Source organism: Echeneis naucrates, chromosome 21 (assembly GCF_900963305.1).
Source record: "Echeneis naucrates chromosome 21, fEcheNa1.1, whole genome shotgun sequence".
In the NCBI taxonomy this organism is placed as follows: domain Eukaryota; kingdom Metazoa; phylum Chordata; class Actinopteri; order Carangiformes; family Echeneidae; genus Echeneis; species Echeneis naucrates.
The window spans coordinates 14,591,530-14,619,240 of NC_042531.1; the positions used below are offsets into that span (position 1 = coordinate 14,591,530).

The 27,711-nt window shown below is 39.2% G+C and overlaps 2 protein-coding genes across 2 annotated transcripts; one reads left to right on the forward strand and one right to left on the reverse strand.

Annotated features, from left to right (window-relative positions):
• Nucleotides 1–712: 712 nt before the first annotated feature.
• Nucleotides 713–27,342, reverse strand: LOC115061972 (general transcription factor IIF subunit 2-like). Its single transcript, XM_029530572.1, has 8 exons — nucleotides 27,277–27,342; nucleotides 26,942–27,015; nucleotides 26,501–26,519; nucleotides 26,072–26,216; nucleotides 4,596–4,677; nucleotides 2,800–2,899; nucleotides 1,549–1,692; nucleotides 713–844 (listed from the first exon to the last, which is right to left on the reverse strand). The coding sequence occupies exons 1-8, from the start codon at nucleotides 27,340–27,342 to the stop codon at nucleotides 713–715; spliced, it is 762 nt and encodes a 253-aa protein (XP_029386432.1).
• Nucleotides 13,871–15,702, forward strand: kctd4 (potassium channel tetramerization domain containing 4). The gene has a single exon (XM_029530571.1). It carries the CDS (start codon nucleotides 14,111–14,113, stop codon nucleotides 14,885–14,887), a length of 777 nt encoding a protein of 258 aa, XP_029386431.1. The 5' UTR covers nucleotides 13,871–14,110; the 3' UTR covers nucleotides 14,888–15,702.
• Nucleotides 27,343–27,711: the final 369 nt, after the last annotated feature.

The following is a 27,711-nucleotide window of genomic DNA, read 5'->3' on the forward strand; positions in this document are numbered from 1 at the left end:
CCTGGGCTTTGACACCCTGAAAGGACATCAGACCAGCTGAGTCTATTTTCATACACTTAGTTTAGTTTCTGCAGATTAAAACATTTGATGTAATGTCTTATTTGCTGCCTTTGTTGAGCCTTTACTGCCTCACAGCTTCATCACATTCCCTGTAGACGGTGATGCCTGCGGTTCAGGCGTGGTCAGACATTCAACAGGCTGCAAAGTTTAACCACACAGGGCGGCAGCAGGTGGTCTATTGTAAAAACAGTTAAATGCCGTCCAGAAGTCTAGTAACACAAATAGGTAGGTGCAGCATGACTAAATCAGTTTGCAGCCATTTTGCTCTTGTTCTGATTGACTGCTGCAGATGAAATGACAGGAGAGGATGTTTATGTTAAGCTGTAATTCAAATTTGACACGTTTTCTCAAAGCTAAAGATGAACAAAGGAATATTGGCTTTTCAAATACAAATAAGATAAAGTTACAACCAAACACATAATATAATTCATGTGTTGCAATCATGAGCTGATTCCTTCTTGACTGTAATGAAGGTCATTCCACTTCTGGCTTTGAAGATTCAAAAATATTTATTTAGACAGTAAAGCTTGTGGCAGAGAGACCTTACTTTTCTATTCTCCCTATACATATTGACTGCTGTTAGAAAACAAAACATCAACAATTATTTCACATTCAGCTTGTGCCAGTGGTTTTGATTCTCTGTTTCCACCTTCTAGGTGGTCTCCATCTCCTCTTCCTCAGCAGACTGGTAATGGCGGTACTCTGGCTTCAGTTCCCAGGTGCTTTTATGAGCTCCTTTGCTGTTGTACGTTCCGATCTCCCTCATGATCTCCTTCAGGTAGGTCTGCACCAGACAGAGCAGACAACATGACTCCCCGTAGGTTCCAACACTTTTACATTCAGTAAGATGCTGCTCTCCCTGCAACTCTGTTGCACATTAGAACCCGTCTAGATCTTTCATTTCTGTGGACATTTGGTGTCATGAGTGCATCTCGATCCTCATGTCCAGTGCAACCCTAACCCAGCTGATGACAGCGGAGCAGCAGATGAGTCGAAAGCTGTTCGGGAGACCAGTAGGCGTCTCTGTGGAGCCGACGGACCGGCCTGCTCTGCCCAGCTGATGAATAACCGCCTGATGCATTTTCTGATTTTTCATAATGAGCATTTCAGTTACTTTGCCTCGGTAAATTTGAGTGTTAGCCAAGTGCTTTCGGAGAGAGGAGTGTATTGTAGCATTTGACACCTACTCAGGTGATGGTTATGCAATCAGAGCGAGAGGAGGACCTGCAGGTCTCACCGGCACCTACACAGAGCTGTTCTGTGAGCTGGAATCAAGCCACTGCGCTATCGACTCAGCCCATGTTGGTGTGCGTGTCCATGCTGGCATAAATCTCAGGCACAGCAGATAGCATGAGCAGGCTTGAGCATCATGCTGTGGGCGATTTGCTCAAAATTTATCAAAGGAAGATGGATGGTGGGCAGGTGTATTCTTCTTTTTTTGGCCTAATTGTATATTTGTGTGTTTGTGTATGTGGGCATGCTGCTCACCACAGGTTGTCTGGTGATGTCCACGAGGTCCTTAATGTTGTAATACTGATGCTTCTCAAAGGCGGAGAAGACCATGTCCAGCACGACCTGCCGCTCCGCCCTCACCATCTTCCCCTCCAACTTCTTCTTCTTCTCATACTCCACCTTAACAGGATGTTTGTGTAGTTAGTCTGTTTTTATGCCCACAAAAATAAGAGTTAAAGTGACAGGTTACTGCTCATCCCTGACTATATAATGTAGGTACTTAAACAATTTCTACTTTTTAAGAGTTTCATTTTCTTAGCTGTATATCATTTTTCCACTTGCTAGAATGGCAATTGCTTAACAGATATGCAATATATATATATATATTTATTTTTTTTTTTTTAAACTCAGCTACAGGCTGAGATCCCCCAACTTCCTTTTTCATTTTCAAAACTTAAGTTTATTGGGTCTGATCTGAGTCGATGGATGACTCAGGTCCAGCTCAGACCTTGCAAGACAATGTTTGATTTCACCCCTCCACTCTGGGACCTGGGCTGTGAACCAAAAGGCTCATGGTACAGTTGCTTCTGTTGCAGTAATGGCAACACAAACCAACCACAGAGGTCCAGACAGTCCTCTACAGTCATGCTTGGCTGGCCCCTGAGGGGAGAGGACTATACATACAGTGACTTCTGGGGCTACCCCGAAGCCCCTTCACAATTCTTGCCCAGAAAAGGTAAGTGGGGTCCCAGGAGTAGTTGGGCCTTCACCAGTGGGGTTGCTCTACAGTAAAGGTCAATGGTGTCAGGTGCTACCACTCTGCCCAAATGAATTGAAGTGAGATATACATAGTACACAAGTACAAACATCATGGGAGTATGAATGCCTAATATCACCTAGGAGGCAAAACAATGTACAGTATGTAGCATCACACTGTGGCCATTGTTTCGCTGCAGGACGGACTGTAGCACTCCACAACAGATGGTTTTCTTAGGAAGAAAATCTAGGTGCTGATATGTGAACAACATGGCTTGGTTTCAGTCAGGACAGTCAAGGGATTGTAAGGAAGGAGGTGACAACCTGACTCACTAAAACGAGCTCTGTCAGGAGGAAAGGACCACAATTCTAGTTTATGTTCCCAAATACAAAAGTGTAGGTAACTTCTGACACACAGGGCATGTGATAAAAGAAAATTCTTGCCACTATTATCCTATTTCACAAGCATAAAATGAATTAGTTACCACTGTAGCCATACAAGCAAACCCCCTTATAGTAATTAGTTCTCACATTGAAGTCGTGGTTGGCCACTGGCTTGAAGATGTTGGTGACGGCTTTCTCTAGCTGCTGTGATAAACGCTGAGGCTTTGTGGACCTTTCAATCTGCAGCCTGAAACACACACACACACACAGAGTTTGATTTAACTTCATCTAAGCTGACAGATGCTGCTGTTGGCACAAATCAACTGTCAGCACTTTGAGGTTTAAACTAAGCAAATAAGTAATGGCAGCAGCTTTTGTTTATTTTATTTTTTTTTTCTTGACTCTCATTTATCCTGACTGGGCTGCTCATTGAACACATTTTATTTAGATTCATGGTCGGATACAGCAGCTAAGATTAAGGCTCAGAGGATACTGGACTATAAACAGCTATGTCTGTGGCGCCATTAACACTAACTGATGTATTAGAGACATTTTTCATCCTCCATGTCTTATTGTTTGTCATTTATTTGTAGCCGAGTCATCCTTCCTACTGCATGTTAATGAGAACAAACTCTAAAAGTTTGTTCTCATTAACAAAAGTGTACATTGACAAGATAAATATGGCTAAAATTATTCATCTTGAAGTCTTGAGATTGGTGTATTTCATAGACTCCATTTATCTAAAACAGAAACCCATGGTTCGGCACAATTTGAATTCTGTCAACACACGCATACACACACACACACACACACACACACACAACCATGAACATAATGTGCTGTGTTGCCTGTAGCCTGCCACGATGGAGGAACATTTGTCAGCTGCCATCCAAATTGGAGATTATGAAACAGGGCTGAGAAGTGACGACTTTCCTTGTCCAGTGTGAAATTAAATACAACTGAACAAATTCGAGTTCAATTTGTACTTTACAGTGGACAGACATCACCAGCACATCACATCTAGGCAGAATCCAGAACAGATGCTCCGTGTTTTTAAGGCAGGTGACATAAGACGGGCACAGATGAGTTTTTGAGACATTACAGAAAAGGCGACATTCTCTCCAACCCTCACACTGATCTGATGGGCGATGTCATATCACACAAAGCAAACAGTTGATTGTGTTTATCCTAAAATGTACTGAAGCTATGCATCGGCACCAGCATGTAGTTTGCTATGGCAATACCATCCACCGACTCTGGCATCAATAAGTGGGAAAACAAAAAGGCAGTGTGAACTGGAGTGTTTAGTGTATACACATGAACAGTTGCAGCGATGGCCCTGTCAACAAGTTGCAACTTTTCTGTTCCTACTAGAATGAATTCTGAACACTTGAACAGATTGTCAGAGATTGAAACATGCCAATTTCAACAACACTGAGACAACCAGTGCTGCTCTGACAGACATTTCTGCTAAATAGTCCCCAAATTTTATGAATAATCCAACTGTAGTCTGCCTGTTCCTGCACTGTAGTGGAATATGTCAGACCTGTTGTTGTTGTCAGGTGCAGCTCAACTGTACGCTCCTGCGGTGTGTCTGACTTGCTGTGGGGGGGTTTTGAAGGGAATATTCACTTATGTTTTAATAATATAGTAGGAATGTGGCAGAATTTTAATCTTTAATACATTTTACATAAATATTAGTGTCATTTTCTCTCCTTTAATAGGTGATCTAAAATCTTCAGCATTTAGATTATTTCTTAATCAATGTATTGTTTTAAATCAATCAGTAACATTTGGAGTATTTTTAAGTGTGTATCATGTTTTTCCGCCCTGGTGTAGCTATGAGGCTACATAACATTTAATTTCATTGTACTTTATTTTATGTAACCCCAGCATATATTGAAAGCCATTTTCAGCTTCTTTTTTTGTGTCAGTTCACTTACTTCTTCAGCTTCATGTAGTTGTCATTGACGACCGGTCTGCATTCAGCTCTGTGCACCACCATCCCCTCCAGACTGATTTCATCTACAACAGAGACCATTACTCACCAGCTCAATCATGACCCGGGCACACAGAATTTGTTGAAAGCAAATGTAAGTAAGACACACACACACACACACACACACACACACACACACTTTTCTTACAAAACACCACACAAGGTTTTGAATTGTTTCACATACTGTGTGCCTACTTTCATAATGCAATGAAAAGAACTGGCTCTCTGGCTCTGAGTTTCATATACTGTACTTATCTCTTGCTTTTACCATTCAGATATTTTTTCCCATTATTGGTTTAGAGGTTATTGTGTGGATGGTGCTGTTCAGAGTGGAGTTTGGTGTTTATAAAATTGTAACACGACAGGAAGGTGGTCCATCAGAATGATGAAAATGTAGAAATACATAAAAAAATAAAAATTATGTTACAAAATGGGATATGATTAGTCATAGATGTCTTTCTGTAAAGCAACAGGGGGTATCAAATTGGTTTTGGCCCAATTACAATTTCATAAAATGAAGTTCTAAATAACTGAATCACTCTGAGCTGACGTTAGAGTTTATGCTCATATTTATGTGCAGTCTATGCTTTAAACGACAGATGACCATTTAGTTAAAGCAGACGTTAGGCAGTATATGTAAACCTGGGCTTAAGCAACATAATGGCAGATTTGACCCATTTACTACACTAGACAGGCTTTTTGAAATGTTTCTAACATTGTCCTGAACCTGAATGGTTCGCCGATGGTCCCTATCTTCTTTAGTCCACAGGACATTGTGTCCATGGTTTCCCTTGCGCACAGAGATTCCTCCTGAACCTCTGAATCGTTTGATAAGAATGATAATAAAATATGGGTTCATGAGATTTGCAAACCATTGCATTCTGTTACTTACATTTTACACAGCGTCCAATGTTTTTTGGAATTGGGGTTGTAGGAACATCAGGCAGTTTGTGTTTTTTGCTTAGATTTATTTACAAACTATATAAATTATGTGTTCAAAGTTATTAATACATAAAGCATTAAGTCAGTTTTCAGTCAGATTTCACTCTTAAATCAGTCATGGCCCACTCAGCCCTTCATAACCAATTTAGCTCTCACAGCTTGACATTTTCAGCCGTTACTGATTCAGCTTGAATATGGTCCTTTCATTTGTTGCACTTAGATTTCAAGTGCTTCTTTCATGAGGTGCTTTAGCCAATTATTTAACCGTCCAACCCAAAACCCTTTTCCTAAACCATTTGTTGACCGGAGAGCACCATGTTTCTCGTCCCCTCCAGTTGTTAATGTCACCCAGAGTCATTGTTTATTTTTCCATTTGCAAATGTTGAATCAACTATCCAGGAGATGGTAGAATCCACTTGGTGAGCGTTGGCGTTAAATTGGCAAAAGCTCTGTTGCGATACAAAAAAAGTCAAAGAAGCTGCTGTATTTCAGACATGCGTACCAGTCAGACGAAAGAGTGGCATGAAGTCTAGAGAAAACTGTGGAGGTGAAAAACATAGGTGGAGGCTTTGTTAAGGATCAGATTGACAGGCTGTCAAACTTCTCCCATTTTCTTACAGAGCAGTGCAAAACCTGAACTCGCTCAGTAAATTCTCTGGAGACACATGCAAATCCCTCCCTCGTCTCCACACTTGAACATGCATCCTTTCCTTTTGTCTTGTCCCTCCCACTTAAAATGTGGGGGAGGAAACCAAACAAAAGAAATGAGGAAAAGACATCTCTCTCTCATCATCAGCAGCAACGACAGTCACTGGTGACTGAGACAGCAGGATCAGCAGTCAGCCAGCGTCATATACTCTGTGGTGCCATTTGTTTCTGTGGACCCACTGATGATGTGATAATGCAGATAATGAGGCTGCACGTCACCAAAGCAGAGGCATAAACTGCTTAAGTGAACTCTTTCCACATCAACAAAGAGAATGGAAAAAAACACTCGTCACTGCTTGGTGTCTGCTTACAGCAGCCGAACACACAGAACTCCCCTCTAGACTGCAGAGGTCAAAGCACTGTTATATCTAATGTACTCCAATCCTCACACTGGATTCACAAGACATCAAGTTGGCAGCAAGGTATTTTTGTTTTCAGTTATTTCTCTCCTTCTGGTGAAGATGCACTTGTTTTTTATTGATTAATGAAATAATGACGGATGGATACATAATTTAGTAGCTGATACATACCTGGTATAAAAGTGCATTTCTAATTTATTCTGAACATAAAAAAATGCACCAAATTGCACCAAAAAATGCACTGACTAATAAACTGCTACTTCGAGATTTATGGTCTCAATTGCTAGTTTCAACTTAGTCAACTTCCCTTTGACACAATTTGTGGTCTCATTTAAAAAAGGTAAATAGATGACAATACAGGTACCGCATTATGTAATTGACAGAATGTAGCAGACACAGCCTGTCTGATAATCAGGAAAGTGTAGACTCCTGCTCAGCTCCACAATCTCCAAATGTGTGGTGTGTTAGTTTTTTTCCTGGTTTAAAAATAAATAAATAAATAAAAAAAGATGACGGGCACCAATTTCCAAGGCTTCACAACAGCAGTTGACAACCCACTAGGTGACATCACAGTTGATCAAAACAAAATGTATGTGGGACCTCCCGAACCCTCATTGGTTCCTGAGATATCAATGACAAATGTAGTTTATCTTTATAAAAGGCTAAATACTTATCTAATCCAGGTGGGCACTGTAGTTTTTAGAGATCATTACTCAAACAGGAAGGAATGGTGAATTTATTAAGAACTATTTTCATTATTGTATAAAACAAATTTGGTGCACTAGTGAGTATTTATAGCTGTATCAGTATCAGCCTCTGGCTCAATGAGCAGTACTTGTCAGTGGGATCATTGTTAGCTTTGTTCTCCTCGTGAGATTTGTTGACCATCCTATTCAGTGTTATTCAAAGCTGAAGAAAAGCAAGCACAATAGCCACTGTCACTATAGTAACCATCACATACCACATGACATCACATGTCATGGAAAAATTTCATCAAGTGCCCATAAGGGTCCACTTTTAATTTTGAGGCAACAAATATTCGTGTAGTGCATGATACAGAGCTCACTAATGTTCAACTTCGCCTTTTCCACAAATGGATACAATTATGTGCAATTATTGGCTGGTGAGGGCCAGAGCACTTGCCAGCAACATGCAAAAGCACACCCACACACACACAAAAAAAAAAGCATGTGTTCACACATGCACAGCACAACTGAAGACCATACCCTTACATCTAGGCTGAACAGGTCAAGTATTATCAAAATCTTAATATACACATTTCCAGAGCTGCTATTTTCCAATAAGGGTAAAATGTTCCACAACATATCTTTAAAAGTGATGCAGTCACGCTGCAGAGATGCCACAGCCTACACATCATATTCACCACATGTGGATGAAAATCCTTGTTTGCTAAAAATCCTGGGACTAAATGTTTTTATAAAAACTTCTTTTTTTCCCCCCCAGTAAATAATCATTGAATGGAGAGCACTTCCCTTCCTCCTGTCGGGTCTTTGTGTTTCCAAAAATCAGAGGGACACATTTTGTATGTGAAGAGCTTTTCTAAATGAGGGCAGACACATACTATAGACAAAGAGAGAACAAGCATCTGTTACATATTGACCACTGCAAGGATAGCTCAAGGTCTGTGTGTGTGGGAGGAACACTTGAGATAAATAGTAGGATACTGCATCTTGGTTTCACAACAAAATGATCAAGTGAAATAGACCAATATTGTGGTCCACACCTTAAGCTGACATATCTGAATTCTCTTCCTGTGGGTCTTTATTACTCTCTAACTGAGGAAACAAAGGAAATTCAGTGCTCACAGTTCACTGTGAATGAACATCTATCAGCATTTCTATTCCACCCATTTTCCTTGTCAAAACCTATTGCCAATACTGCCCACAACGCAACTTGCAATCTGACAGCTCAGTTTGAAATTTCTGCAAGAAAGAATTCATGTAGTCTTCGAGCCACCAGAGATGAGGAGGCGGTCTGGTAAGAGAATGGTTTTCAAAAGTCTACAAACTTCTCATCTGAAGCCTCCATAGACAAATTCAGACATCCAGCATCTAAATCTGGAGCAACAAAAGAATAAACATATGTTGCAGTTCTCCCTCACACCAGTACATAGACTTAGATGTGTGCTTGTATGACGTGCTTTGCAAGAGACACACTGCTCTGCCTTGGCTTCTGCTGCCTCTGGCCTTAATCTGTTAATGTAACAATGTTTTTTTCTAAGAGATGGATCACCAGGAGAATTTGAGTGACTTTACAGGTGAAGAGAACAGTACCGATTGTTATAGGGCTGAATCCATTTTGTATAAAAAGCACAAATTCTGACATTCCCACAGCTACATGTGTGGATATACAAACAGGTTGATGTCCTTAAACTTAACACTGGCAGATAATAGCCTCTAAGCACTTCAGCCTGAGTTTTAGCAATAATCCACTCCCACATCCATGTGTACCGCACACACTTGCTTTTTGCCTGCCCTCCGTACTATAGTATTAATTAGAGAGGCCTCTGTTAAAAAAAAAAAAAAAAAAAAAAAAATTCAGATTTTTAGAATGACCAAATGGATTTCTTATGAAATTAATTAATGAATTAATTATTAATTGATTAACACCTGTGAGCGCTCCATGACAACAGGTCAGGTCGACAGCAGTGGGACCACAGAAGTTGTTATAACTTTAGTTTAGTCTTTTACATAAATAAATAGTTTGAATAATATTACTTTTATTAATTTTGTTGGTTTGTTGCTGAAGATTGACAGGGAAAGGCTGTTAACTACAGAACCTCATTTTACCCTTTTCAAAATAAAGTTTTGACCACATACCTGTTAGGGCTGCTGCACTGCAGAACGTGTGGATTACAGTAAAACAGTGTTTCACCACTGAAAGCATGACGCCATATGTTCAGGACGGGACACAGTGTTCTTTTTGGGGAAGTTGGGTGGAACACGGGTAAAACGCACTCCTGTGTAACCGCCTAGTGTAGAAGGAATATTATTAATTTCACTGGAAAACTCATTTACTTTAGTCCCCTTTTAATCAGCAGATGAAGTATGAAAGCATATCAGTCTTTTTCACACAATGAGATCAGTAATGGAGCACCAAATTAAATCCAAAAACGATAATACCAGCCACCAAATTACAAAAAAAAACAAAACAAAACAAACCATTCTTTAGTAAAATGAGAGGGAAAGCAGTTTAAAAAAAAAAAAAAAAATCAATCAATGTAATCTATCAATTACATTTTCCCAATTCATATAGGGTAGAGAAGTGAAAACAGCAGAGAAGAAAGATGTGAGGGTGAAGAGGCAAGTTGTCCACCCCCTCACTCCTATCTCACACCTCCATCAGCTCCGAGGTCCTCCTCAAAGTCCTGACCTTCCAAACGTTAAACACAACAAACAGCTTGCCACCCACCATCACTGTCTCTGGATGAACTATGTATGTATGTTCTTCAACATACACAGGGCCACAAACACACAGAATCCACATATAAAAAAAAACAAATAAATACAAATAAATAAATCTAATCATAGTACAGCATGTTAAGGTTTTACTTTGGTAGTCTACACAGACAACATATACACAACAGAATCCAAAACCTCTAAAGACAACATCAACCAAATGTAAAAACTATATCTTTTGTCACCCTCATATCACATGAGAATGCATTTGCTAATACACATTTAAAACTGTCCGTTTTCGAATGAGCAGCGTAAATGACATCATTACCTCTGATCATAGCGCTAATTGTGGTTTACAGATACATGTGGCGAGGTACTCCGGTGCTAAAAATAGCCACTGCTGTGCGCACACAGACAGCTGTTCTACCCTCATCAGGAGAACTTGTTGACGGCAGGGTTACAACACAAATGCTGTAATACAACCAGCTCTTTCTTTTAATGACGGATCAAAAGACAAGCTGACAGAAGTATTGATATGGAAACAGGGCGCGCCTTCATACAACATCTACAGACTCACTGGGAGAATTAAAATCAAATTTGTTCATGTACCTGTACAAGCGCAGACACCCACACAGTGTGTGGCTCAGTGGTAGAGTTATGTCCATTCATGGTGGCAACAAGGAAGCAACAAGAAAGGGAGAGAAGATGGGGCCGAGTTGCTGATTGGATCTCCAAATATAATTTTCCATTAGAACTCATCTCTACCAGGCCCAGAGGCTCCTTCATTAAGGGTCTTTGATGAACCCATTCATTAACTCAGAAGTGCTGCTCCGATGTCCGTAACTTCAACCCACTTGTTTTGATTCTGACATGGATAAGCACAATTTATGTGCAACAAAAAGCCAACACATAGAACTGGTGGCCAATTTAATTACAAATAGATTAAAAAAGTCAAAGTCTATTTCGCACTCCTAAAATCTCATTGGCTGTTGGCAAGGCTTCTAAACTGACTGCAGTGTAGGTTTTTAAAAAGGTTAACAGGTACAGCATATTTTCAGACCGTTTTTACCAAGCGCAACAATATTTTTTTCACGTTTTTAAAGATAATTGGACAATCATTTTTAAAATAAGTCATAGGTAGATTTTAAAGATTAAACTAGTCTATTTGAAAGATTTATCTATATTTGCCAGAATTTGGACTCATTCTTTGCAACCCCACAGACAAAACACCACTATACAGTATACTTCCATAACGATTAAAATAAAAAAATAAATAAATAAAGAAAATACTGACGGCTCAGAGCTCACACAAGGCCCTAATTTAAATGATTGCTATGCCAGCTTCACAGCAGTCAGTGGCTCCATGTTACACCACAAGATCTCTCAGCTAGATGAATAATTCACCACCTTTAAGAGAGAAGGAGAGTCGTTGCTTGCAGCATTTTGGAAAATTTAATTCAAATGTCCTGAGCTGTCAGTAACGAGACAACAGCTGTGACAAACAGATTCTCACCGACTTTGAAGATAATAATCATCCACAAGGAGCCAGTTTTAATGAACAGGAGGCAGAAAACAGGTCAAACCTCCCACAATCCTCTCTGCTACATCTTGGCCTATTTGCAATTCCAATGGAGTGCTGTTGATGATGATACTACTAATCACTTATGATAAAAAAAAAAGAAAAAAGGAAAAAGAAATCACAGCAGCGGCAGAGAGCTGTCACCCTGGGATATTCTCCCAGATAAACACACACAGACATGGAGAGGGAAAAAAAAAAAAAAAGAAACATTTCAATATCAAAGTGTGAAATCACTCACTGCAGTCATGTTTGTAGTGAAAGTCAGTTCAAATGAATCTCCAATTGTTTCCTGTGCAAGGTTCTCCCCCAACAGCTCAGGTGTAACTGGTTGATAGCCTGATGTACAAATTTAACACGTCTGTTTTGTTCAGATGAATAACCATCTCATCAATTTCATGTTAATTTCAGGTTATTTTGGCATTGAGACAAAGAGCAGGGATGAATTTCATGATTCTTTTAACTCAACTCAAATTTCAGCTGTATTTTCATTTTTGTAAAACAGAAAACCTTGTTAGTACGTTGCGTTTTGTCATAAGGGGCAAAAATAAAAAAAAAAATTGGGGACTTAAATTTAAGATTTAAATCCATTATCTTTCCTCCAACTCATAATTTTAATAATAGAATATATTTGTAATATGTATTTAGCTCATTCTGAATGCTAATTTATGCAGTGAAGCGTTCTCAGCTTGGTTAGGATTATCTGGTAGGGAGAAGAGCATTTCTTGAGGTATGCTTTGGAATAACTTTACAATGAGCGTAAAAGAGTTTCCTAAAATTTACACAGATGTTCTTCCCTGTAGCAGAAGTGTCAGGCGACATTTCATGGCTATTGGGGGGGACAAAAAAACAAAAAACCTAACTCTCCTCTGTGAGTGCTATATCCCATCAGTGTGACGTTACCGTTTTTTAATTTGCAGATATGTCTCATAAAACCTAGAAAGTAAATACTTACCACCAGGAGAGTCAAAAGTGCAGGTGAAACGGCACACACAATAATTACATGGCTTAAATAAATGTATTAATTAAAACATTATGTTTAAATAAATACAATTTAAAAAATTCCCTGAAAAAAATGATGTAAAAGGGAATGGAAATGCTTGAGGCACACTGCCACCCACCATGAGCTGGGATATGTTCAAGGTTTCTACCTATTAATTCACTGGCACTGATTTAGCTACACAATATGTAATGAACTTCCAGTAAATGCCTAGAAAGCTAAAACAATTCTACTACAGATGTGGCAATCTATGTAACATCCCACTCACTAGTACACTGATAATTACAATGATAACTTTTTCAGTTTAGACATTGCTACTACTCTTGCTGATTTTCTTGACTCAGGCTGTCTGTTTAGGCTTACTGTTTTTGCTGCAAAACAAATTTAAAGTACAAAATTTTAATTTTTGCAATAATGAGCATAACATTACGTGTAGAAATGACTAGTTTACTGCAATTCCCGAAGGAAGGCTAGAGGCCAGATCACAGGCCGATTCCAAGTCTGATTCACAACCAGACCAATTGCACCGCCAACTCTAATTGGTCCATTTCACCCCCCAGGCACCCAAACACAGTGCACCCACAGAAAAATAAAAAACATTGCACAGTTGACAAAAAGGAAAACAGGATTTACATAAATGCCTTTTCAGTTGCTTTCATTTACATTAATAAGACGAGCAATCCACTTCACCCTGTCATGATCAGATATGAAACATAACAGCACGCACAAGAGCATAAACCCCTGAACTGGATTCTGTTTCTCACTAAGATTCCACTTCCACATGAAGTGCTGTGTGACAAACAGATGGAATTAGCTGCAAAAGGAGTTTCACATTCAGACACACACAAGCTGAGACAGTTTCACACCACAAAAATGATAGAAGCAACCCCCCCTCCTCCATCTGGTGACAGAAGGGAGTGTCAGTGTGTGTGTGTGTGCGCTAATCGGTAGAGCTCAGCTCCATATTTTTCTTTTTTTGATAAAATCAGAGATAATTAGGGGAAAGGGAGCAAGAAATAAAGCTCCAGGTGTCTTCAGCCGTTTGCTCGCATTCTGTTTTCCCAGCATGTGACGCTGTGTGCCCAACCACTCCTAAGGGGGGGTTGGAGAGAGACGGAAAGGCAGAGAAAGAGCGAGAGAGGAGGAGGGACACCAAGCAGCACAGAGAGCCAGTCTGTTTTCAGCTCCCAGTTCACTGTAGCTCTTCTGCCAGACACGACTCACCCATTCACCATCATATGGTTTCAAACACATTCAATCTCACTGTACGACAGCTGAGAACACCTTGGCATTTTCTCGGCAGCACTACAGACTCTCACAGACGGATCCAAAAGGAGGTCGAAAAAAAAAAAAAAAAAAAAAACACACAAAAAAAAACAGACTTGACTTGTTCTTCACACACGCAAACACCAGCTCTGAGGAGGCTGGGTCGAGGCTGGAGACGGTGACTGGAGAATGGAATGGAACCTCAGAAGGATGGAAAGTGAACTGAGGCACATCAACCCAGACCTGCTGCAGCCAAGCAAGAGCTTCAAAAAGCCTTCCTCAGGCACCATCACCCTAAATGTAGGGGGGTTCCTGTACACTGCCCACCGGACCACCCTTGCCAAGCATCAAGGGTCCTTTCTCGAAGAGTTGGCCAACGGTAAGAAGCCAGTTCAGCACACTGACTCCATGGGCAACCCATTCATTGACAGAGATGGTCCAGTTTTTCGCCATGTGCTCAACTACCTACGAACTGGCGAGCTCCAGCTGCCTGATGACTTCCGGGAGGCAGGGCTGTTGCGAAGGGAAGCCAGTTTTTACCATCTGACCGAACTGGTGGAGGCTGTAGTCGACTGGGAATGTCAGAGGGCTGCCCAGCGGGAACCCGCCTTTTTGGAAGTCACGGATAGCCATGAGAGGTCACAGGGTCTCAAGGTGTATTGCAGTGACCCCGGCTTCATCGAGAAAGTCAAAGGGCGGCTGGTGCAGATCTCCAAGAGTCGCCTGGATGGCTTTCCAGAAGAATTTGTGGTCTCATCCAACGTGATCCAGTTCCGACATTTCATCAAATCGGAGCCTGGCTCGCGGCTTGTTCTGAAGGAGGACAGCACATTCTTGTGCACGCTTGACTGTCTGAAACTAGAGACGGTGATGCTAGCACTGAAATCGGGCTTTAAGTTGGTCACCAGCCTCGACAGCAGCAAAGGCTCCGTGGTGGCAGCTGAGGCTCTGCACTTTGTCAAGTAGGATGGCAAATAAAAATAAGAGGAGGAGCAGGGGAGGCAGAGAAAGAAAAGAGTAGTGCCTGATTCCATGTCCATCCTTCTAATGTAAGGTATTGGCTCCAGATCTTGTAACATGTAATGTGGCTTACAAAACAGGATTTGAAGTTGTGGTGGTGGTGTGGGGGGAGAGGGGTGTGCAGAGCAAGAGAATGGTATTTGTACTGCTTTGTAAGCTAGTATAGAGTTGTCCAGATTAACGTCGCATTTATGGTATTAAATTTGGGTGTGATGAGATGTCATACAAAAATGTATTGTATTTTGAAAGACAAGCCAACTGTGAATCCTTCCATAGAGAGGACTAAGCGATCAAACAGCAACAGCTTTATCAGTGGATTTGTCTCTGTATGACAATTGCTTCTGCTGCTTTGTTTACAGCTGCAAGAGCCTTCAAAACCAGCCGTGATGTGCACTGTTGTGCCATTCAGCTATGACTACAGTCTGTGCGTGCATGTGTGTTGCTATACACTGTGTGCTGTGTTTACTTGGTTTAATAGCTTGTGTTTAGTTTATTAGCCTCTCTGGTGCCTGAAGGGAAAACAGCAGCGCACTGATGTTGTTCTGGGTGTACTGACAAAGATCACATCTCAAATCACAGTGACACAACATAAACCATTTCTCACATGTTGAGTTTAAGTAGAACCATGATTATTGTAAGGGCTTTGAATCTAGCATGATGCATGTGCACTAAAACTGTGTTTGTTAGTGCTGTGAGCCTCTGTAAACTCAGTGCCAAAACAATGCCTATTACTTTTCAATGTGAAGATTTTGCAAATAAAAGTGACACAGAAACATTTGGTTTTGAGTGTTTTATCTGGTCTAATGCCACAGTTTGATTTTGCAAGCCTGCAATACAGCTGATAACATAATATATATTTAGCATTTAGTGACATATGTCAAACTGTAAACTATTATTTTAGCCACACAAGTCACACAACTTGAGAAAATATAGTTATTAGTAATATAGTTAACACTTGTCATGCTGATAGTTAATGTTTTCACAACTAATTGAACTAATGTGGCCGAAAGCAAAAAGCCGCACTCACATTTGCCATATAACATCTGAGCCAAAAGCCACCTGCTTTAATGACAGTAACATTCAGTGGTACTGGCTTACTGCCACTGCAGCATATTAAATCCACCTACAGAAGCCTATAGGGAGTCCTTTCAAACCAGATCTAGTAAAGATATTTTGCATTTAAAAAAATTGGGCCAGTCTGTGAAATAAATCTTGCCCTTTTCCCTCAAGCAGGACCTCTTTTTCTCTCTCTACATTGCACTCTGTGTGTCATCAACTTTATAAGTGACTTTACAATAAGCGGAGAAAGAATTTTCTACTCAAATGACTGTAATATAGTATAGTAAGTATAACTTTAGCTGTACTTTTCATTAATACAAGTTGAATCAGTGGAAGGATGCACATTTCCCTCTTCAGGTTTGTCTTTGTACTTGCCCTGAGCTTCTGAACAATCTCAATGAACAAGCTGAGCTAAAATATAAATAAATAAAAAAATAAATAGTCCAACATTGTGAAAGGTATGTGTATTATAACTAGCATTGGCCTTTCAACAGGCTTCTTTTGCCAGATAAATTCCACATAGCTGCCAACATCTTTCACAAAACATGGCTCAGTTTGAAACAGAAGGTTCCTGGTCCAAGCTGACATTATCTAAAATAACCCTGACAACATCAGTAGACGGGGGTTAAAGTGAGCTGGGACCTGCCGGAGTGCCTCCTGCTGGAATCGAGCTCTGTCTCCTACAAAACTACACCCTATCATATATTTTTAAAAACTCAACTTAATAGCCAATGTGTCTTCATAAGTAATTGATGAGACCATAAAGTGTGGCAGCAAAATCCCCCCCCCCAAAAAAAAATTATAAATAAATGAATAAATAAATTCATAGAAAAACAGATTGTAATGAAAATTTTGCAAAGCATCTTCCCTTATGTTTGGAGAAAATGATTGGTAAGGAAAGCTTCTCTTTAGCGTTTTAGAGTTTTTAAGTGGGTCATTTCTGACTAGGTTATTAGTTTATTTGTATTCACTAAACTCTGTTTCTTTACTGGACTAAACATGTTCTCTGTCTTTCCTTGTGCTATCTGGTTATTTTAATTCACAATGATAGAGCAGGGAGAAGACAACACATTTGTTCAGACTGTCAGGGAAAGGTGAGAAATTCCTTACTGTAATTTGTCGAAAAAAATTCAGTCCCATGCTGCTGCCCCCCCTCATGCTGTGCATTATGGACAGATGTGTTGGTGAGTTACTATGGTTACTGCAACACTGTGCGCCTCCTTTCTCAATTTCAGGTTATTAAGTTAGTATGCTTTTTCAAAAATCAGATGTAATTTTTGCTTAAATACTGTTACTCTAATGATAGAATGTTAAATATTTGGTTCACATAATTAAAGAGGAAGAGGCCTCAGAGCCACTGTCTCCTTACTATTCTGAGGCCATTTCAGTCATCTAAAGCACTGAGCTCGACTGTACTCTTACTAAAAATCTGTTCCTTTTGATGCATTCATTTTTAAAAAACACCCAAATCTAACTAATCTAGATTTGTGCAGGTGGCTGTTTGACGTTAGGTTGGGTTAATACAGGAAGTCTGTTGTAATTTGCAATATTTTTTCAGGGCTAGACACCAGACCCCTGACTAATTTTGTGTCTTGCAAAGATTGCCCTCACCACTCTAAAGCCTAGAAACCTAGAACACATAGAACTATATTAGTTACACTAAACAGAGTGTAATGACTGTATTTCAGGGCGAAAACGCTTTGGCAGTGAACAATGTTGCTGTTGCTACAGCAAATGCAAAATAAATCTCTACTGGTTTATGTCCAAATAACACATACTTGTCAAGATCCATTTATGGAAACTGGTGGGAGTGTAAATGTTTAAATGTATTAATTCCCAACACTGAAAGACATTTATCTCCCCCAGAGTTTATTCCTGTAGCAATGATAAAGCCTCATTTAAACTATTTATTTTGTCTCACGCTGAAACTTTAACTATTCTGGACCACCTTGTACACCTTTAAGTCACCAAGTGGGGAGCAACAATCAACCACCTTTGAATAAAGAGTATGTCTCCCTTTACCTCCAACTGTAACTATCTCCTCCAAACCATCCGCCCAGCGGCCACCACCGCCATCATGACTCATACACCCACATAACCCTCCGACATCAGGCAAGCCTCATCTAAAGCCCAGTCTTCACAAGCACAGACAACAAACATACAATAGACACTTAAAACCATGCGTGTACAAATGTGAAGAGATAAACTCAGTGAACTCGTGCTATTCACATGTCATCCAGGGAACTAATATCAGTGGTCAACAATATCAAGCCTAGGGCCATTTTATTTCATGGATCAGCTTTTTTTTTTAATGAAGTAGACTTATTTTCAAATTCAACATGAAACTGAGCCAGACTGCACCAAAAGCAAGAAAAGGAAAAAGCAGGTGATAAAGAGGAGCAAAGTAGTAACAGCAGTGGCAAAAGCTCAAAGCTATCACCACCAGTCTCATCTCTCTCTTCACCTGTTGCCAGGCAAACTCATATCCTACATGATACGCTCAGAATGCTGTTCTCAGTCTATCACACCTCTACTTATTGAGACACCTTAGTCGCGTGGTGCTGCAACCTAGAAAATGGCATACCTCAGATTTTTATCTTCTACCTCCAGAAAGAGGGGCATTAACAGGAAGAGGAGGGGAGAAAGATTTGGGGTGATGAAGTGGAGGAGGAGGGGAGTTCAGACCTCATCCTCTTCCACTCTCAGCTCAGACAAAAGCGGCAGCAGCAACCATTATTCAGGCAAAAGAAAAGAGATGAGAAACAGATGCAGGCAGGCAGAGAGCACAATGTAACAAAAGAGTATAGAAATGTTTTAATTTCATGACATATTTAGAAATGTATAAAATGATGTAGCCACTAGCCCATACATTCAATCCGAATGTTTTCATAACATAAGTGCTTACACAAAGAGCTGCTGCACAAAAGCCTGTGAAACAGCATTTGATGTGAATGATTGTTCTCAAATTCAGCAAATTCCTTTTTCTAAGGACAAATCATCTGCAGTCCATATGTTCTCAATGGACAATGTTATGTGCTTAAAACAATGCATTGTAGTAAATAAAATCTTGCCATAAACTTCTAGTACAATGTTGACAACTTGTGCAGTTTATTAAAAGAAAGGACAATACCCTGATAAAATTAAATTTAATGAAAAATATTTTTTATAATAACCTAACTATTTTTCAGTTGATCATTCTGCCCTATATTTAGTTAAGTATATAGAATGATTGAAAGTATCTATCCCAATTCCCCACATCCTAAAATAATGTCTTTAAATTACTTGTTTTGTTCAACCAACATGAAAATAGCCCAGGTATGGTATTTGTTCCGTTACTTAAGACAAAGATGACAAAGAATGCAGTCAAGTACCTCTACTGAGAAGCTAAACCAATTCATTTTTATCTTCTTGCTTTGAACTACTAATTTAAATAAATGACTGATTAGTCAGGGATTTTAGTGGTTAGTTTATTTTTCAGTTTTCTGTAATAAACTGGTAGAAAGCTTAAAAAATATATAAAGTAAAAATATAAATAAAGACCACACAAGCCAGAAAGAGCAGCAAAGAAAGATGCAAGTAGGATTTCCAGCTGGGCACAATCAAAGAACAAGGCACAGAAAGAAATCAGAGTAACCTGCCCTCCATCTTCATTCTGCACATGTTAAAGTGGTTATCAACACACTTTGACACAACGTGACATTCAAGGCTGAACAGTGTGACTGTGAACAGATAATGTATGCATCATCTGATTTCATATGAATTCATGAATCATTTAAGACCAACACTTGTATGGTGGTATAATTAAAATCAGATGACAAACTTTTATTAATGAGAAAATCCTACATGTTTTGTAAACTATATCTCCCACATGTCTGATAAAACTGAGTTATGACTAACAGAAAGCTGAAGCAAGTCTCACCATGTAACCTCTTAAACAAGGTTCAATGTGTAGGCTTAATCTTGCAGCCTTCGATTTAACAATATTCACAGTTCCATCTTGGATTGCCAGCTGGGGCTCTGCTTCAGAAGTTCAATATGAGCAAAACATACATAGCTCAGGCCCGACTTAGACTAAGTAACTGAACACTGGGAACCAGACTAATGGTGGGTGAACAGCCTGAAGGCTGAATGAGGCAGGTTTTGTTACTGTTTAGTAAATGCCTCCCTCCCACACAACACCTAAAAATTTTCTTGCTCAAGCATGTCACACAAAAGTAATAACATATGGACCTGTGCACAGAGGACGACCACTATCAGGTGTGAACATTTGATAGGTTATTACATTTTTAATAAAGGGCAAATTTCAGTCTTTGTTTGCAGCCAGCCAATGTACATGGTTTGACAATAACGTGATACGTTTTATGAAGTTGTCAGTGTGTATAACTACTTACAAAGGAAACAGCTGACAGAAATGAGCTGTCAGACTATATTGGACTCCTCGTTTGAAATGCAGCAATAATTGCAGTGAAAAAAAAACAAAGCTACAAACACAGGGTTAGGGTTAGCTGTACAACTCTAACACAAAAACATTGGTGGGTACACAGTGCTGGGAGTGGTAGCAACATTGCTCCCTAATGATGTACTGTATGCCTTATGAGATGCATTGTAACAAAAATGTAAAATCACAGCATGGTCTGCATAGTCTGCTGGGTGTGCATTTACTTTGACCGTACTTAAATCTACTTAAACATCATGAGAAAAAGAACAAATTGAACTGGGTGAAAAGACTGCCATGAAAATACATTCAATTTACTGCACTTAGATGTCAGGACATTTCCATTAATCTGTGAAACAGTGGCAACGGAGAGGAGGGTTTCTAAATGACTACCTATTTACCTCTTCCTGGCATTTATGTGAATATCAGGCTCACATGTGCCAGTGGAGTAGGGGCTGTTTCAAACCACATGGCAGTACATGGAAAATTTTAGAGATATTGCACCATACCATTGAGTTATTAATATTATTATTATTATTATTATTATTATTATTAAAAACAATGATTTCTAACCAATGTACTGCTGCAACTGTGAATTTGTGCAGCTGTATAAATGAGGGGTAGTGGGGTTATTAGAAAGGAGCACAGAGCTTAAAGGAATTTCCACAGATGAATAAAGGCTGCAAAATAAGTATCACTTTGATCTGAAACACTACTGATAGTAAATAATATTTTTTTTCTATGAAATTTCTGCTGGTGGTGTGGGAGAGCAATGCAACAGGAGCAGACTAATGGCTTCAACCTGCTCTGAGAGCAAGTATGCCCACGAGGCCAGAGTGCTCCAACTACAGGAATTCTAAGACCCCCCCCCATTCATGTATGCAGAACACAATCTCAGTGTCGCACATGTAAAGAGGCTAACCAAGCTCTTGGTGCAAAACTTCCAGGCAGCCAAAGGAACTGTGTCAGATGAATCCTTGAATGAATTATGTACTCTTCAAAGCATGTGTTGATAATGTCTGCTAATGTCAACTACAAATTCATGTTTTTCAAGAGTTATTCAGTGAGACATTCCTCTTTAAACCTTCTGCAACTCATGAGCCACACTTTGGGAATAAACCACCAATGCCAAGCCAGCCACACTCCTTCAATAAAACACCTATGACAGTCTGAACAGGATCCAACCAACAGCCTGCACAGATCCACTGGTTGAGGGCATGACACTACAACTCAGAGATGTCATAATAAAGCAGGACAGCAGTTTATCTCCTTCAACTAAACTGCACATGTATTAATGAAGTTCTCCTAACCCATAACCCACTTTTATGTCCATTTAGCCTGCCAGAGTTCTGAATCACAGCCCACATCTCTGAAAAAAAATCTGGTGTTGTTCGTGTAAAAGGCTGAACAACTGACGCAATCAGAGTATGACAGAATGCAACACAAAAGTTATTGACCGTATAGTGCTATAACAGACCAGACAGACAAGGACATGTATTAATATAGCTTGGCAGAAAGAAAGAGCTGCTCCTACATTCGTTTCTCTCTATATATTTTCTCAAAGTTTTAACTACACAATCTTTTAAGGACCTGAAAAGCCTTGATAAATAGCTTAATGCAAGCATAAAGACGTAAATAAAACTAAAATTCATGTCATGAACTGGTCTAAAGAGAGCAGAATGTGCTCCAATCTACAAATTCAAAACTTGATTTCAGCTGATGGGTTGTTCACATGTGAGGTTTTAATCAATTATCATTAAGACTGTATTTTCAGAACTTTACCCATCAGAAATATTCACAAAATATTCAATATTAGGAAGAAAGAGAGGCTTTAAAAACTGCCTAAAGTAAAGAGTTCTACTAAATGCCCTCTAGGAGAAGGGTTTGTTAACTTCATGTTAGCAAGAAAGACACACACACACACACACACTTACTTCCATGGATGTTAACAAAGAGGTGTGAAGAACAATTGCAAAAACAAAAAAAAAAAAAAAAGTGAAATGTTCAGCATTAAAAGCTAAAACATTAACAGATACGGCAGCATCACTAAATTAAATTGGTGAATTTATCCACTGTTTGTCAAATGATTGGTATCAACACTTTAGTGATTGTATTTAATATGGTCTAGGCCTCAAATCATACGATTTGGCCAAAAAAAAAAAAAAAAAAATCACAATTCAAAAGACCAATAAATAATTGGCATATTTAAATCATGTACAATCAAAGCAGTAGTGACACATTAGCAATTCAAAGATACTATTTGACAAAGTAACGCCTGCACAGTAGAGGTTTACAGATGGATAAATGAATGCAGACATCTTGTTCTAGGTGTTTCAGTAATTTCAAAGAACTTTCAACTGCAAAGTTTCAGTGAAAAGCTTTATGGAGGCAGCTGAAGGAAAGTCATACTGTAACAGAGCAGTACATTACATCTGGTTTTCTCTTCTCCACTGCATGCTTCTGTGGCAACTAAGGCTGTTGCTTAGCAACCTCTTAATCAATACCTGGTCCTTGCCAGAACAAAGCAGAACGAGAGGGGAAATAATGGAGGAAGATTTAGCTAGCAGCTTTACAGTACAAAAGCCACGTCAGACATCATTCGTATACATATCAATCACTGTCACTCGGTTTGAGAAATCTCCAGCTATTGTTGGCTCACTGAATACTTCTGTAAAAGAAATGGAGGAATGGATTATACAGAGTCCGAGATGTTGAGATTATATTGGACAATGCATGGCTAGATGGATTGTACGTTTCCTCACAAATGGACAGAGAGAACAGACATAGCCCATTTTTAGGTGCTAATGAGGAGTCCCATTGCTTGTGCTCTGTTTGGTCACAAAACCCATGTCAGTTTTTTTGGACTGTAAATCAAAGCCAGACTTTTAGAAGTTTATGTCTTCATGAATTAAGTATGAGGTCTTTGATACTCATAAGACTCCCTGTTTATAATATATCTACATTAATCCAATACATTGAATATTAACAATTGTGTTTTACCAGGACCACGTGTGAAGGTAATGGAGAAAAAACTGATTTCTCACATGCAAATCTAATATTGCAAAAAATAAGCTGTAGACCTGATCGGTCTGAGCTGTCAAGAATCTGTAAAACCACAGTAGCTAAGAAGCAGTAAGTGCGAGGGTGCAGCTAAAACAAAAGCAAGTGTATAAGTGCAGGTGCAGTGAGGTTGGATAGCATGGCAGCTGGTGTGCATATGTTCTAAAAGAGCGAGAACACAGAAAACTGAGTGGGAGACCAGTATTATTACGTACATACAATACACCTTTCTGTAGGCAAGTGGAGGTGGCGCCGTGTCAGTCAGGTGAGAGAATGCATACCGCCATATCTCTGAGGACATATTCCTACTTCTTGCTTCCTGCGTGTATTCACACCTCCTGAGTGCCATTACCACATTCACAGACAAGAATACAACACTAACAACCCCATCAATACAAAATACAAAGCCTTGGTAGTTTTCTCTATATATATATATATATATATATATATATATATATATATATATATATTTATTATTATTATTATTATTCAAGAGAATTTATTTAAAAAAATATGAGAGCATTTTCAAGTGTTGCTGCCCTTGGTTGTAATAAGGTTGGTAGGTAGGTTGTATAAGGCTGAAATAACGGGGGAAAAAAAAAAAAAAAGCATTATCACATGTAGGAGGTATTAATGCACATGAAAGTGTGGGTGCTTATAAAGAGCATGATGGTGGCGATAGAATAAACCTAGTGGCTGTCAGGTATAACCTGATGAAGAGAAAGCAACAGTAACATGCAAAATAAAACAATATTTGAAATGATTGATTGATATTCTGATTGAAAATGAAAAATAGAATTAGTTTTTTGCATTCGTGCCAATGTTATTTCATAACTAACAGTATGACTGGATTCAGCAGTACCAAATGAACAAGTCACGCTCGTGTATTTTATCTTCTCAGCGCTCCGCTACTGTCACAAGAACCTTGTTCTACTGTTTGCTCAGCTGTTTAATGATTATTTAAATGTTTCCTGTTTCTCTTGGCAGTCTTTCAGAATGTAAATTGATGTATTTGTTCATTCTTGACAAGTTCTGCTCCACACCCACCCACCCACACACACACAGTATTGAGTTTTGAAACACCAAAGTCATAAATGCCACTAGCCACTTAAAAAAATGCTGCTTAGCAAGACATGAATAGAGTCTTACGGACAACCATGGCACATGAACTGTTCATTAAACTGTCTACTGTCACTGCCATCTACATACACCATGGACACAACACAAGACTGGCCATGGTTAAGTCACTACTTTTGAATCTGTCACAGAAAACAGTATATCAAACCTTGATTATGATATGTAAATGTTTTGGATTGGTTGTCGGTAACTACTATCCTTTCTGCTGCAAAGTCACAAATTTTCAAACAAATTGATCTTGTTTAAGCTTATGCTATCTTTTTCCAGTTTGTTTCCATTTAAGCAGAGTAAATTGAACAATATCCAATAAAATCCAGAGGAAACTTGATTTTCCCACAGAACAGACATGTTTTAGCTGCTTTATAGACAAAGTTTTGTCAGTCCTTGGTACAATGAAACTTTCAACCTTTTTAAAACTCAAAACTCCACCAGAATAATCTAGAGATGCATCTGTTTAACATTTACCACTTTGGAGTCTTGATAACTCCAGCATTTATCTGGTGTAACTGCAGTCAGGGTAGGTTCATTTTGTTCCATCAGCATCATCCAATTACAAACACCATTAGAAACATTTTAAAATACCCTGAATAGCAGTAATTTCATTACTAAGCAGTAGCACCCTGAGAAGTGCAAAATATCTTTTGATATTTTGTTGATTTAAATGCCCTGATTCCTGCTTTCTAACATTTTTTCACTACGCTATAGGAGTACTTATCTTTGAGCTTATTCGTTTCTATCCAGATTGAATTTTTACCCAGCATCCAAATGTTTATTGTCCTTAAATATTAAGTAAAACAAGCTCCTTATCCTTTTAAATTATTAATCTGTCAAATTAAAGTAATCTAATAAGGCGATCCCAATAAAAGTGACACCATAGTCTATTGTAACTCTCACGTCACATCCAATTAGATGCTGAAGCATACAGTTTCAGCTATTTTTAAGCACTGTGTGTGATGCAAATCCCTGCCAATCCCTGTGGCTCAGAAAGCCATATGACACATCATGCCTGGCAGCTAATGTCCTCCATAAGACGGAAGCTACTATGATTACTTTCATGAAATCAAAGTACAATCAATGCAGCAAAGCAAGAAAATCTACGATGAACTACAGCTAATTGTAACATGGAGCTCCAGCTAGTTTTAGCTTTATTTCTCCAATTTTATGTGTGCAATTAATATAAGATATGTCACTGTACAAGTAAATCGATTAAAATCCTAATTTTGACTATTCTAAAGAATTAAGACCAACTTGGTGGAAAACAGCAACATGTTCATTCTCAGTCAAGTAAACCCATACTGCAGACCATTACAGAGCTCTCACACACTGTCAAATTTCAGTTTGAACCCTCTGGCCACCTATCCAGCATGTCTTTCAGTACATATTATGGTGCAGAAAAAAAACACAAACAAAGGTGAGCTGGAACAGTTGAATTGTCTGACCTGTATTGCTCTGGCTGAAGACAGCCATGGTCTGTCCAGCCACCGTGTGCATAGTAAAGGGATGATCTCTTGGGACCTGCAGCGAGCCATCCTTTTCCCCAACAGTGCCCACGGCACTAAGATCTGCATTCAGGCTGAAACATACCTGGGAAGACACAGCTGACTTTGAGTCATCACATAATGTCAAACATGATATGATGAAAGGTCATTGATCCGGAGAAAACATTGGTCAATGAAACAGCAAGTACTGACATCAAATAAGCCAGCAAAAGGAAATGGTGGCATGAACATGCAGAATTGTGCTTGTTGAGTCAGTAGATTACTGGAATGAGAAGTGAACGTGTCAATCACTGCTATTAACCCCCAAATGAAAGTTGCACCAGCCTACTGTACAAATTGTCTGTGCAGTATTATGCAAAGCTGTCTCACCTCTGTTTTTTCCTGCTTTCTGTCAGGTGTTTGAGAAGACAGAAAAAAGTGCACGTCAGTGATACTATGTGGGGCTTTACCTCACAGCAGTTTTTCATAGATCACACTGCCAGTTACATTCCTGAAAGAAACAACATAACGGAACACCCTGTTTCCCAAACCCAAGGCAGCGTGTTCGGATGGCCTGTTCTGTCTGACCATCAGACAAAACTCTGAAATATTCAGTTTAGCACCATGAATGCATTAATGTCAAATTCAAGCAGACGAAACAGCAAATGTCAGGCTGTTTGTTTGGGTTTTTTTCCCCCATTTTATAAATCACTAAAAACACCCGAATCAAAGCAGCAGTTCTAGTGCTGATAACCAGCAATGACAGTGTGAAAAGTTATATAAAAAAATTGCATGTAGCCAATTGAAGGCTTCTTAAGCAAGATGACCTACTTTCTGATGGTAATCTTCCCAACTTCTCCCTTTTCTGAGGCCTTGTCCCATTGCTGAGATAAATACTTGGGCACCTGGTGAGGGATATAATCTAATTTCAGTTACATGCACACAAAATCAGCCTTGAACAGTTTAATCCCTTCTATCCATTTCTCTTGTTTCTACAGGATGAATCTAACAGGCAGTGCTCGATTTATCCAGCTCACTCAGTAAACCAGCGACTGGTTGGCAAGTTGAGAAGCAAACTGCATAAAATTCTCTAATAAAACACACGTTTTACTGAAGTGAAATAAATTGATACATGGGTTCATTTTGGATCATTTGCAGGGACTAACCTTAACGAGCCATACGCCTTTACTTTGTTTGACTCCGGTCAGGTTTACCTCGGTCTTCTCGGCCATCATGGCGGCGTTACCGTGGTGATTAACGTCATTAACGACTTAATTAGAGTCCGGTGATTAATCAGAGCAGCTTCAAAATAAAACTTCCGCTTTCGTCTTTGCGGAGTAGATGGTTGGAAAACAACATTGATGAGCAACAGCTTTATTAATGTACAGCAAGTATTAGAGCTTTATTTATCATTGAATTCAAGCATATTTTCATATTAAATATATATAAGATTGAAGACAAACCGGAAGCAATAAACCTCAAAAACAAATGTGTCAGGTCTCAGTTTTGTGAAATGAAATTTACATGACGACCCCCTCCTAAACCAATACTGATCGCACAGACTCATGTCGGTGTATCATTATCAGTAGGAAAGTTTTGAG

Bases quoted from the DNA above. Each gene is read 5' to 3' on its own strand.
- kctd4 (XM_029530571.1), top strand. From the start codon at position 14,111: ATGGAATGGAACCTCAGAAGGATGGAAAGTGAACTGAGGCACATCAAC.
- LOC115061972 (XM_029530572.1), bottom strand. From the start codon at position 27,342: ATGGCCGAGAAGACCGAGGTAAACCTGACCGGAGTCAAACAAAGTAAA. The intron at 27,016-27,276 runs GTTAGTCCCTGC...ATCCCTCACCAG, and splicing joins AAGGCGTATGGCTCGTTAAG to GTGCCCAAGTATTTATCTCA. The intron at 4,678-26,071 runs GTCAGACAATTC...TCTCTGTTGTAG, and splicing joins CTTCAGCCAGAGCAATACAG to ATGAAATCAGTCTGGAGGGG.